This window comes from Chiloscyllium punctatum, chromosome 16, assembly GCF_047496795.1.
Source record: "Chiloscyllium punctatum isolate Juve2018m chromosome 16, sChiPun1.3, whole genome shotgun sequence".
Taxonomy (NCBI): Eukaryota; Metazoa; Chordata; class Chondrichthyes; order Orectolobiformes; family Hemiscylliidae; genus Chiloscyllium; species Chiloscyllium punctatum.
Genome location: NC_092754.1, coordinates 29,565,567 through 29,578,637, shown reverse-complemented (window position 1 = coordinate 29,578,637; position 13,071 = coordinate 29,565,567). Strand labels below are relative to the sequence as shown.

The 13,071-nt window shown below is 41.6% G+C and overlaps 1 protein-coding gene across 8 annotated transcripts in view; it reads left to right on the top strand.

Annotated features, from left to right (window-relative positions):
- Positions 1 to 13,071, top strand: part of LOC140487122 (PR domain zinc finger protein 2-like) — a 171,117-nt gene that overhangs the window by 147,711 nt on the left and 10,335 nt on the right. For all 8 annotated transcript variants that reach the window (XM_072586649.1, XM_072586654.1, XM_072586652.1 and 5 more), the window contains one exon: positions 7,285 to 7,395. In XM_072586649.1, the coding sequence (XP_072442750.1) occupies positions 7,285 to 7,395 (111 nt within the window). The remainder of the gene's footprint in view (positions 1 to 7,284; positions 7,396 to 13,071) is intronic.

Genomic DNA, 13,071 nt, shown 5'->3' with positions numbered 1-13,071 from the left:
ACACATGCTGCAATTGCAAGGGAAGATGCCAAAAGGGTGTGGGGAGATGTTTGGAATGGAGGAGAAGTGCACCAAGCTGTACAGGAAGGAAAAATCTTGCAGAAGGCTGACAAGGGAGGGAAGAGAATGAGTGAGGTGGTGGCATCCTGCTGGAGATGTTAGAAATGACAGCTAATTATCCTTTGGATGCAGAGGCTGGTGGGATGGTAAGTGAGGACTGGGGGATCCTATCACTGTTGTGGAAGGGAAGTGAAGGGGTGAGGGCTGAAGTTCAGAAGATGGGTTGGATCCAACTGAGGCCTCTGTCAACTGCTGTGGTGGGAAATCTTCGGTTGAGGAAGAAGATGGGTGTTTTGGAGACCCCCTTGTAGAAGCTGGCGTCATTGAAACAGATGTGACCGAGATACAGAGGCTGGGAGAATGGAAAAGAGTCTTGATATCCTCACTCCTTGCTTCCTGTGTAGTCATAATAATTGGGAGTTGGTGGATTTGTAGTGCACATTTGTGGCCAACCTGTCTGCAGAAATAATGTGTCAAGGAAGGGAGAAGTCAGAAATAGACCAGGTGAAGGTAAGAGCAGGATGGAAATTGGAAGTGAAATTGATAAATCTTTCCAATTCCAGGCAAGGAGGGGAAGTAGCTCCGATGATAACATTGATGTACCAGAGATAAAGTTGTGGGTTATGAATTTGATCCTACAATTTGCCATGCCATAACAGGGTTTGTACAGTTTTTATTATAATATAATACAATAAACACTATAGTAACATTGCCTATCTGCAAGGAGTTTTATGTATTCTACCAAGTAAAAAATATCTTAAGCTAATTTTAAAATCAGCAGTCTGGATGAATTGTGCTTGAGAGCACAGATTATAGGGTGTGTTGTTTGTCTTCAATTGCCAGGCTGTTTCTTAGTAACCTACAGGTTGTTGCGTTATTCGATCTATTGTTTTCTGAAACTTGTGCATTCCTATCTTTCAGGGTCATTGGTTTAATGATATAAATAAATTGCAATTTACAAATAAAGTAAAATACCATTTTTGGGTGAATCTACAGAAAGATGAAAGTGGTTCCTTTCTGCAAGGCCCTGTGTGAACTGGGCTTGGGAATTTGGTCCACAGAATAAAATGACCCTGATTTTGCATTAAATTTATTACTTTCCTGCCAATGAAGGATTGCGAGAGAATACAATGAACTTTAATCTGTACTGAATTAAAAATTACATTGATGAGTTTGTCTATAACAATAGAGCAGAGTGGATTACAGCTTGAAGAAGGCAACTGGTAGCATTTACTCATGGTAATTCAATTACACAAGCAATTCTTCAGTTGTAATCTAATTAAGCATCGCCAAGAAAAGAGGTGTGTAACATGTTGACAGGCTGCTACATAAAGAAGGTGTGAACATGTTAAGTGTTGGTTGAGGACTGGATCTGCAACTCAGAATTATTTATTCATATGTGCGCAATCAGAACTCAAAGTTGATATTTGCATGCATTTCAGTCTATAGGTACAAACTGGTGGCAAGGAAAGTAAAAGCTTTCAATGCATTAAAATCGTGTGTGCAAACCTACGCAGTGAACACTGTTTGACACTGGGGAGTAGCAAAGCGGTGCTGCCTCCTGTCCTAGCCAACGTTTAAGTGCATCTTTTCATCAGGGTTAGTAACCAGAGGTGGAAACATTTGATTTTTTTTAATGCCGATCCTTCCGGTTGACCACCATTATTCCGAGGCTAACTGTAGATTTAGTACTAACTCAGCACAGTCCCAGGATTCAGTGTGGCTTGGTACAAAAATGTACACTTATTGAGAGTTAGAGTTGACTATAACCATACGTTTAGGGTATGAATGAAAAGTTCTGTGTTTATTGTCCCATTATACTATGAAAATTATTTGGCAATAGGTGATTTGCAAATGAATTGTTGTATTAAACGGGATCACATAGGTGTATGCAGATGGATTTGGTAGCTTTTTTCTGACAATGGACATTTGAAGGGATTAGAAGTCTTCATCCTTTTATCCTACCTAGCATAAATTTTTCAGGTCACCGGTACTGTGGAAGTGTGTGCTGAGCACACCAGCTTGGTGGGCTTTCAGTTTGGTACTCTCATTCAGATTACTGTTGCTTGCACAAATGTTTGCGATGCATCAGTTGATTTCAATGTAAAGTGACATTTCCTGGTGATTGTTGAATTTAGGTATTTCAAGGGAACGTTATCTATTCTGGTAGATGACCGGATGTTGCCACACTGGACCACAGTATTAATCTTCCAGATGCTGATGGTCAGACAAAACTTTTGCAGGTGCAAGAAAGTATGTCCATTTGTCACTAATGGTGTTCCTTGGTATGGACTGCTAGTATGGCAATGTCAGTGTAAAGCCACTCACATGAGGACCCAAAATGCTTTTGCCTTTGATCTCAGCCAAGCAAAGTTACATAGCTTTTCAACTGTTTTGATGTGCAAGCATTTTGTCAGTGTTGGAACATCCACAGAAAGTTTTAATTATACTTAATTGATGGGACCTTATGGCGTGGTTAGTGCTCCAGTGATCTTTTTACACCAAATCATGCTAGGGCATATAGTGCAATGCCTGGATTTGAAATATTCCACAAGTGGACATCGGGTCAGAAGACCCTAAAGAGGGCTATTTCCTTTGGGGCCCCAGAGGGCCAGTAAAGGCAGAAAGCTGTTCTGGCTTCACCAACAAGGGCTACAAGCTAGCTGAATGTTTTTCCAGATGAAGCAACATTTAACCTGCACCACCTCCAATTTTGTGTATTGTATTCACTGCACCCATGAGACTTACTCTATGTTGGAGAAACCAAACGCAGGCTGGGTGACTGCTTGTCTGTGTGCAAGCATGACCCAAACCTTCCCATTTTAACACCGCATCCTGCTCGTATGCCCACGTTTGTCCTCAGCATGCTGCAGTGCTCCAGTGGATCACAACACAAACTAGAGGAACAACATCTCATCTTCAGACCATACACTTTACAGCCCTCTGGACTTAATATTGAGTTCAACACCTTCAAATTGTGAACCATTTCTTCCTTTTTTAGCTTTACTTTTTGCATTCTCTATCACCATGTCCTGTCTCTCCTCCCCCACGTTTTTTGCAGTCTCTATCACCATGTCCTGTCTCCCCTCCCCCACACCAGTGGGACTATTTGTTCTTTCAAGTCTGGCAATTAGACACACCATTGTTCCATACCACACAATTCCTGATCGTGATTTTGCCCGAAACATTGATTTTCCTGCTCCTTGGATGCTGCCTGACCTATGCTTTTCCAGCACCACGCTCTTGACACCATTGTTCTGCCATTCTCACATTTTGATGACTTAATCTGAACTGTTAACATCATTTCTACCTCAGCACTTTACAGTCGACTGCCCCAACTAAAGCATAAATGCTGCCCCTCCACACTTCACTCAGCTCTGAAGAGTCATCTAGACTCAGTTAGCTTGCTGTCTCTCCATGGAGGCTGTTTGACCTGCTGTGATGTCCAGCGGTTATTTTCAGTACAGATTCCTGTATCTGCAGCAATTTGCTCCTGAATGTCTGCTTCTGCCTACCTACCTGCCAGCTAGATGGGGATTCTTGGTGGATTAGACCACATCCAAGCCCCAGAAATTTAGTGGAAATTCACCCCCACAGTAGACACTAATGTTTGCTTATCTGTAACTGTTCTTGACTTCACAGATACAGAGGAACCTCTATTATCTGGCATTCAGTTATCTGAATATCGGATTATCTGGCAAGATCGCAATGTCCTGATGTTCAGCTAAACGATATTATCCGACATTCGATTATTCGAGTTCGCTTTGGATAATTGAGGCTCCTCTGTATATACATTACCATAACTTTGTTTTACTTATCTGATCATTCTTCACAGCTAAGGCTAAATGTGGTGATTATTTGCATATTGTTGATCATAGTGTGAGAACTAGTTGAACCTTATCCTTACCTGATGTGCTCTCACCCATACATTCCAGGAAGATTTCTGTAAAATGATCTGTTGTAGTAATCCCAACTGAGTGGTCAACTGGAACCAAGTCTAATGATTTGCCATTTATTCCTGCTTACCTGTTATCAATTAATGCAGATTTGACCTGCGGGCTATTACATCCAAGTAAAGTGCATTTTTCATTTACTAAGCTAATGTTTAGTTTGTCTTGGATATTTTGGGTTACATTTATTTGTTTGCTGTTTTGGTTGCTGCAGAAGGCGCTCTATCCACGTTAACTACTATATTGGGTTCTCAGTCACAGAGCTACATCTGAATGATTTCCCACATGTGAACAGCACTTGTAAATGTTAGACATTGCAACAGGGCTATTCCAATGACCTTGTGTAATCCCCTTGCAAACTTTGTGTGTGTGTAGTTGGCTTTTGCAGACAAAAGGAGGATATTTAGTGAAAGTTTCTGGTATCAGTAAATATAATAGTATATACAGTGGAATCATAAAGTAAATAGGCAGAAACATTTATGGAGCTTTGCCAGTGTACAGGGGTAATTTCAGAAGTGGGTGCAGAAGTAGTACTCGTGTTTCCAAGGATTGTGTCCTGATTAGACGTTTTGTTATTTTGAGGAAAGTCATTGCTATGTTACTGGGATTCAGACTATCTAAAGGTGTTAATTTAAAAATTAGCTCATAATGCTACTAGCAGGTCCTCCTGCAGATGGATGCTTTCTCTGGGTGTTACTTGCATAATGCAATTGTTGTTTATGGAATATACTTGGTGTCCTTAGAACAATGTTTGGGCATGCAACCTAGAGAATGTGGACCATGGATTCTCCATCTACTGTGGTAGAATCTATTAAGCAGACTGAGGAGAGCAGATATTTCGAGGGAAATTGTATAGATTTGTAAAAGATGGGAGAATAACTGGTGTATAATTTTAAAGATTTGTAACTTCAATAGATTCTTTGGTTTTATCCAATCTTCACATTCTTGTTTCTATTAAATGGCCAATAATGTTAATTTTCTGCAATTTTTGTGTATGTTTGTCACTTCATTGGTTGTTTAAAAACATGTTTTGACTGGCTGAGTTGACTTTAGCAATAGTTTTAGCATGACCTTCAATTTATCATAATTAGTTGCTTCATAGTGGAGTGTTCCTTAGTAGCTGAGAAGCTAAAGATGCAGTGTGGTATACTATGAATTAGGTAAGACGCCCTTGAACAAAATGCTAATTTTGCTAGAGTTTGCTATAATTTGTATTGTGCAAATATGATCAGATGAAAGTATGATGCCCCCATTCAACTCAAATATTCAGTCAAGACTGTCGCTTTAGGTTCAAGTAAAGATAGATTAATTGGGCAAGGTGTTGGGTCACTCCAAAACCTGTGAAATCCTAATACAGTAAGAATTCATTCTTCTGAGAGAAAATGGAGAAATTGGTTATGTTTTGGTAAAGCAAAAAACTGCAGATGCTGGAGATCTGAAGCGAAAACTGAAATTGCCGCAGAAACTCAGCATGTCTGGTAGTATCTATGAGAAGAAAGCAGGGTTCATGTTTCAAATCTGGTCATTCTTCAAAACTCTCCTGATATGCTGCCTGACTTGCTGAGTTGCCCCAGCAATTTGTTTTTTATCAGTTATGTTTAAACCCTTGCTGCTTGCTGAACCCAGAATATTTCGCACCTTGGAAGCTGACCATTGCATTTTTTAAAAATAAATCTTTGATTCCAGTTGTCAATATTGTGAGGCATTGCATGTTAATTTGACAATTGGGCCAGTGGGCTGAGAGGTGGTGGATAGAGTTTAATTTAGATAAACGGAAGGTGCTGCATTTTGGGAAAGCAAATTTTAGCAAGACTTATACACTTAATGGTAAGGTCCTAGGGAGTATTGCTGAACAAAGAGACCTTGGAGTGCAGGTTCATAGCTCCTTGAAAGTGGAGTCGTAGGTAGATAGGATAGAGAAGAAGGCATTTGGTATGCTTTCCTTTATTGGTCAGAGTCTTGAGTACAGGAGTTGGAGGTCATGTGGCTGTACAGGTCATTGGTTTGGCCACTTTTGGAATATGGTGTGCAGTTCTGGTCTCTTTCCTATCAGAAAGATTGTTGTGAAACTTGGAAGGGTTCAGAAAAGATGTACAGATATGTTGCCAGGATTTGAGCTATCGGGTTGAATGTGCTGGGGCTGTTTTCCCTAGACTGTTGGAGGCTGAGAGGTCACCTTATAGGGGTTTATAAAATCATGAGGGGCATGGATAGGATAAATAGACAGTCTTTTCCCTGGGGTGGGGGAGTCCAGACCTAGAGGGCATAGGTTTAGGGCGAGAGGGGAAAGATATAAGAGACCTAAGGGGCAACTTTTTCACGCAGAGGGTGGTGTGTGTATGGAATGAGCCGCCAGAGGAAGTGGTGGAGGCTAGTTCAATTGCAACATTTTAAAAGGCATCTGGATGGGTATATGAATAGTAAGGGTTTGGAAGGGTATGGGCCAGGTGCTGGCAGATGGGACTAGATTCGTTTGGGATATCTGGTCGGCATAGATGAGTTGGACCGCAGGGTTTGTTTCCGTGCTGTACATCTGACTCTGACTGGCTTGTTCTGTAAATGCATTGTTTTAGAATGTTTTAGTGTAATTCTGAGGTACAGGACAGATTTGTTCTGAAGCTTAAAATACTCTTAAAGCTTCAGATTGGAATGCTGCCCTTGCAAGGCTGCCTAAAATTTATACTGCTGCTATGCTGGCAGGTATTTAATACTACTCCATTCATCATTTTGCTATTGAGTCACATTCAAACTTTCAGCATTTTTACAATGTAATTTTCCAAATACAATTAACATCCAGGCGTTGAGTCATTGAGTATAAAAGTAGCAGCTGGGGCCTTCTACATATGAATTTTTTTGCCACAATGAATTTTCTGGCAGCAAAATGCAGAAGGTGAAAAGTGGTAGGAATTTAGCCCTTTGAGCCTGCTGCATCATGCTTGACCTATTCATGTGCTTTGTCCATCACCCAAATAGGTTTGGTTAACAAATATCTTTTAATCTCCAATTTAAAACTTGCATTTACATATTCTGACATTTAATTGTTGATTTTGCGAGAGTTTTCAAACTTCTACCAGCCTTTTATGTATGATTCTTCATTTCATTCTAGGCCTAACCAAAGCAGAGAGCAGGTAGAGGTCAAGAAGTCAGAGTTTATTCTTATTAGGCAATGATTCCCTTCTCTATATTCCCCAGTACATAAAATTTTAAAATTTTGTGTAGATGAAAAATAACTTTATGCTGTGAAGGTCTTTCATTTTACTAATTTTACTTCTAGGAAGAAGAAAACTTCGAAGACAGAAATTTGGAATTGAGGAAGGATTCAAAGGAGGAAAAACCAAAATTGCTTCTAATATTGTGGTAACGCTGGAGGGAGAAAACACAGCAGGTAAGTGAAGTAAAGTGGAGATGATCTTTTCTCTCTTTTTCTGCAGCCCCTTGAATTTGTGGCATTGCATACTCCTGACTCCTACTCACTCCCTACTGCCACCTCATTCCCACAAATCTGCTGTGTTAACTATTGCAAGAGTGCCACTACCCACCTGGTCATTAGATTGTGACCATTATTTAAGCAAAAGGTAATGACTGGTGGCCTCTGACCATAGTGGGAATCAAAACTCAGCTCAATTTGTATTTCATCCATTCCTCGTGCCTGGTGTTTTGTTAAATACAAATGGAATCCTTAGCTTTACTAATTAATAGAGAGGTAGAATACACAAACAGCATTTGTGAAAAAAAGTGATTAGGCCTCATCTGGAGTGCTATGTTCAGTTCTGCATTGATGGAGATGTTCAAAATCATGAAGGGTTTTGATAGAGTGGCAGAAGTGATTGGACAACCTGGAGGTGGCACAATCTGTTATTTTTACACTCCATTGTTATGATCCTTGAAGGGGAGATAAATACATGTTCACTGGTGACTTTCAAAAGAGACATGGATGAATACTTGAAAGAAAAAAATAGAAGGCTGTGGGGGAAAATAACAATGAATTAGGAATAATTAGGCCCAGGAGAAAATGATTACAGATGCTAGAGATCAGTTGTATGTGGTGCTGGAAAGACACAGCAGGTGACGCAGCATCTGAGGAGCAGGAGAATCGACAGTTTGGGCATCTCCCTCAATCTCCGGCGACCAACTAACTACAGACATCTTCTACAAACCCACAGACTCCTGCAGCCACCTGGACTACACCACCTCCCACTCTACCTCCTGTAAAAATGCCAACCCCTGTTCTCAGTTCTTCGCCTCTGCCACATCTGTTCCCAGCATGATCAGTTCCACCTTAGAAAATCCCAGATGGCCTCCTCCTTCAAAGATTGCAATTTCCCTTCTCACGTGGTCAACAATGCCCTCCAGCACATCTCCTCCACTCCTTGCACCTCTGCCCTTGAGCCCCACACCTCCCAATGCATCAAGGACAGAACCCTTTGGTCCTCAACTTCCACCCCACCAACCTCCACATACATTGCATCATCTTTGGCCACCTAGATACAGACCGCACCACCAGGGACATATTTTCCTCCCCAGCCCTATCAGCATTCCGGAGAGACCATTCCCTCCATGATTCCCTCGTCAGAGACACAGACAGACACAGACAGACACAGACAGACACAGACAGACACAGACAGACACAGACAGACACAGACAGACACAGACAGACACAGACAGACACAGACAGACACAGACAGACACAGACAGACACAGACAGACACAGACAGACACAGACAGACACAGACAGACACAGACAGACACAGACAGACACAGACAGACACAGACAGACACAGACAGACACAGACAGACACAGACAGACACAGACAGACACAGACAGACACAGACAGACACAGCCCACACCTCACTCCTGGTACCTTCCCCTACCACAGCAGGAAGTGCAAAGCCTGCGCTCACCTCTGTCCAAGGATCCTTCCACATCTGTCTGAAATTTACTTGTACCACCTCCAATGTCATCTACTGTATCCGTTGCACCCGATGTAGACTCCTCTACGTCGGGGAGACAGGACGCCTACTTTCAGATAGTTTCAGAGAACATCTCTGTGATACCCACGCCAACCAACACCACTGCACCGTGGCTGAACGCCCCCTCCCCCTCCATCAAGGACATGCAGGTTCCAGGGCTGCCTCCATCGCCGAACCCTTACCACCCGATGCCTGGAGGTAGAACACCTTATCTTCCACCTTGGAACCCTGCAACAACACAGGATCAACATGGATTTCACCAATTTTTTTCATTTCCCCTCCCCAACATTAATCCAGTCCCAAGCCTCCAACTCAGCACAGTCCTCTTGACCTGTCCATCGCCTTTCCCATCTATCCACTCCACCATCCTGTCTGACCTATCACCATCAGCCCCCACCTTCACCTACCTATTGCATTCTCAGCTACCTTCCCCCACCCTCTCCACCCACCACCTATTTATAATTCTGCTCAGTTAAATAAGTGGAGCAGGTATAGTGGGCCAAATGGCTATCTCCTGAAATGTGTTGTTCTCTGATTCTACGTTGGTGGTCAGGTGCAGGAAACCCAGCTGTAGTTTGTTTTGCGTTAACTCTGTTCATGGCAAAGAATGTGGAAGATTATCGAAGGATGTGTAGAGTAACATGAGTAGCAGCTATAGTTTGACATAGGAAACAAAAAATGTTTTTCAGGAAAACAGGCAGCAAAGTAGCAGCACGGTGGTTAGCACTGCTGCCTCACAGAGCCAGGGATCCAGGTTCAATTCCAGACTCTGGAGAATGTCTCTGTGGAATCTGCACACATTCTCCCTGTGTCTGCGTGGGTTTCCTCCGAGTGCTCCGGTTTCCTCCCACAGTCCGAAGATGTGCAGGTTAGGTGAATTGGCCATTGAAAATTGCTCATAGCATTCTGGGATGTGCAGGTTAGGTGCATTCATCGGGGGAAGCGGTAGAGTAAAAGGGTTGGGGAATGGGTCTAGGTGGGATATTCTTCAGGGGGTCAGTGTGGACTTGTTGGGTCAAATGGCCTGTTTCTACACTGTAAGGATTCTATTCGATGAACATTATCCTGGAGTGGAAGAAGGAAAATATCTACAACTGAATAGAGTAGAAACAAAGTGAAGACTAGTCTGTTTTTATTCTTGCAAGAAATCTAGATGTCACACTTCAGGCCAACATCTGTTGCTCATCCCTAACATCCTTGAATTGAGTGATTTGCTAGGCTGTTTTAGAGAACATTTTAAAAATCAGTTATATTTCTGTGGGTCTGGAGTCACATACAAATCAGACTAGGTAAAGATGATATTTCCTTCCCTGAGGTGCGTTAGTAAACCAGAGTGGTCTTTACTACAATCAGTTGCTTCAGGATTGCCATTACTGAGATTATCTTACGAATCCAGAATTTCTTTATTAATTGAGCTTGCATTCCATCAGGCGCTCTCTTGCTCGCGCAATATTGCATGAGGTATTAGTATTGTTCCAGGGAAGTTTTTTTTTGATTAGATTTCTTAGTGTGGAAACAGGCCCTTCGGCCCAACAAGTCCACACCAACCCTCCCATTCCCCTACATTTACCCCTTCACCTAACACTATGGGCAATTTAGCATGACCTATTCACCTAACCTGCACATCTTTGGACTGTTGAAGGAAACCCACGCAGACACAGGGAGAGCGTGCAAACTCCACACAGACAATTACCTGAGGCAGGAATTGATCCCGGGCCTCTGGTGCTGTGAGGCAGTAGTGCTAACCACTGTGCCACCCCTATTAAAGCTGGGGGTCCAACAGTCATTTAAATGATTGGTAGGGTAAGATTAAATAGAGATTTTCAAAGTTATGAAAAGGTTAAGTTACATGGTGAAAATCTATCTGTGCTGTCTGAAGTAGGAGCAAAGTTATCAACTGAATAACGCTGGAAGCTCAAAAGTGGATTATGAAAAAAATCGGTGACGGTTGTTAGGATATGGAATACTTTTCCGCAAGTCTATTAGAATGCAGCTGCATACGTTTTTGCAAAATAATGCAAAAGGAAATGGTATCGGAATAGGCAACTTCTCTGTTTGGCTGAATGGCCACCTTCAATACTGTAAATTCAGCCATCACAACTCTGATAGTCACAAAGTCAGTTTGATTCCCAACATGTAAATTAGCATGTGTTAGTTTTTGGCAAGTGTTAAATTTTAAAGCAGCATAAAGATGAACTCTGACCATTTGTTAAGATTACTAACTTATCTGAATTGCTTATAAGTTGTATTGGGCAAAGGTGAACTACTGTAAGATTAACTTCTCTGTCCATTGTTTGTATCTGAAAAGTGGTTTTGGATTACTAATACTAGTTGCTCTTCATTGTCGCACTGTCAGTTTCTTTACACTATTATTACTGCAGTTGTTGGAAAATGCAGAGAAAAAAATTGATTAATGCCAGCCTCCATGAGTTTCGAGAACAGGTACGTCTGCGATCAGTTACATTTTAGAAAAAGTTTTACAATAGCACTGGCAGAGAACAAGTAGTACCACGCCATAATTATCTTCTGCCTTGTTGTTTTTGGCAAGTGTTGTGCAATGATGAAATGCAATATTTTTAACTTCCTCCTTCATTGTACTGAAAGCAGCACATCTTAAATGGGGTATGGTTCCACAGGTTTCAGCAAAAGTCTGTTAGGTTATGGAGGACATCACAGACCATTTACTCCGATCCTTACTCAGTACCTTACAAACACACTTTGCTTTAGCAGTAGCTACAGGATAGGGAATGGTATAAATTGCCCTTGAATCTTTAATCCTCCTTACCCTAGGAATTGGAATCTAATCAGTGACTTGACTGACATCAGCAAACTTGGAACAAATCCTGGAAATGTCATCCTGTTTGTCTAAATGCAAATGTGTTGACATAAATTGAGACTGTTACTTCAATTATAATATTGAAGTTCATACTTTCTGCAATATAACTAATATTGGAGCTTGGTTAGCTCAGTTAGCTGGGTGGCTGGATTGTGATGCAGAGAAACGCCACCGGGTTTGATTCAATTCCTGCACAGGCTGAGGTAACCATGAAAATATAACCTTCTCAACCTCTCACCCCCTTGCCTGATATGTGGTGACCCTCAGGTTAAACCAGTCACCTCTGCGCAGTGTAGCAAATGAATACTAATCAGCTCCATGGGTTTTCTGTTCATTTATACATTTCTTTCAATTTGGTATTTCCGTTACGCAAAATCCTGAGAGTTCACTCTCCAAAAGAGTGAAAGTTACCTTTACTACTTGTATGACGAATTGGAGATTTTCTTTCTCATCTGAATGCAAACCATATAGATCTTGATTGTATGGGCATTGTGTGGTCACTAGGTGCCTTTTGCAAGAGGAGGAATTTATGCAAGTCCATGCACTTTATTTGTAATGTTTCCATTCAACTGTAATTTCTCCTACTGTTAGAATAGTTCTTTGTCCCTGTTCCATAGTGTTAATTTCAAAACCTCACTCCAGATACGGGATGGAATCTTCATAGCCCCAAATGACTTGGGCTGTGACAAATTTGGGAGGATCACAAGATGTTGAGTGAGGTCTTGATGTCGCATGTTCATGCTAAATACAGATGAGAATTCTGAGTTGAGATGAGGTTTGTGCTAATGAGCAGCTTTTTAATGGAGATTATTGTTCATTATCACCCTATTCTTATTGGGAAGATGATGGCCTTCCAGAGACTTGGGTAATATTCCAGTCACACTGGTTTGATTCTCATCCTCTCAGATGGTGGAATTTGAATTGAATAAAATCTAATTAAGAGTGACCGTGGGACCATTGCTGATTGTTGGAAAAATCCATCTTGTTCACTAATGTCCTTCAGGAAAGGAAACTTGCTTGGTCTGGCCTACGTGTGACTCCAGACCCACAACAATGTGGTGGACTCTCATTTAGGACTGGGCAAAAATGCTGGCCTAGCCATTGATACCCAAATGCTAACTGATTATGGTGAGGAGTTACCTATTGACTCAAATGCAAAGAATGGAAATTAGTATTTTATAGGTAAGTGGGATTGAGCACTAAAGAAACTTCTGAGATTTTTGGCATAAAGTATGAGGAGTAAGCATTGTATGC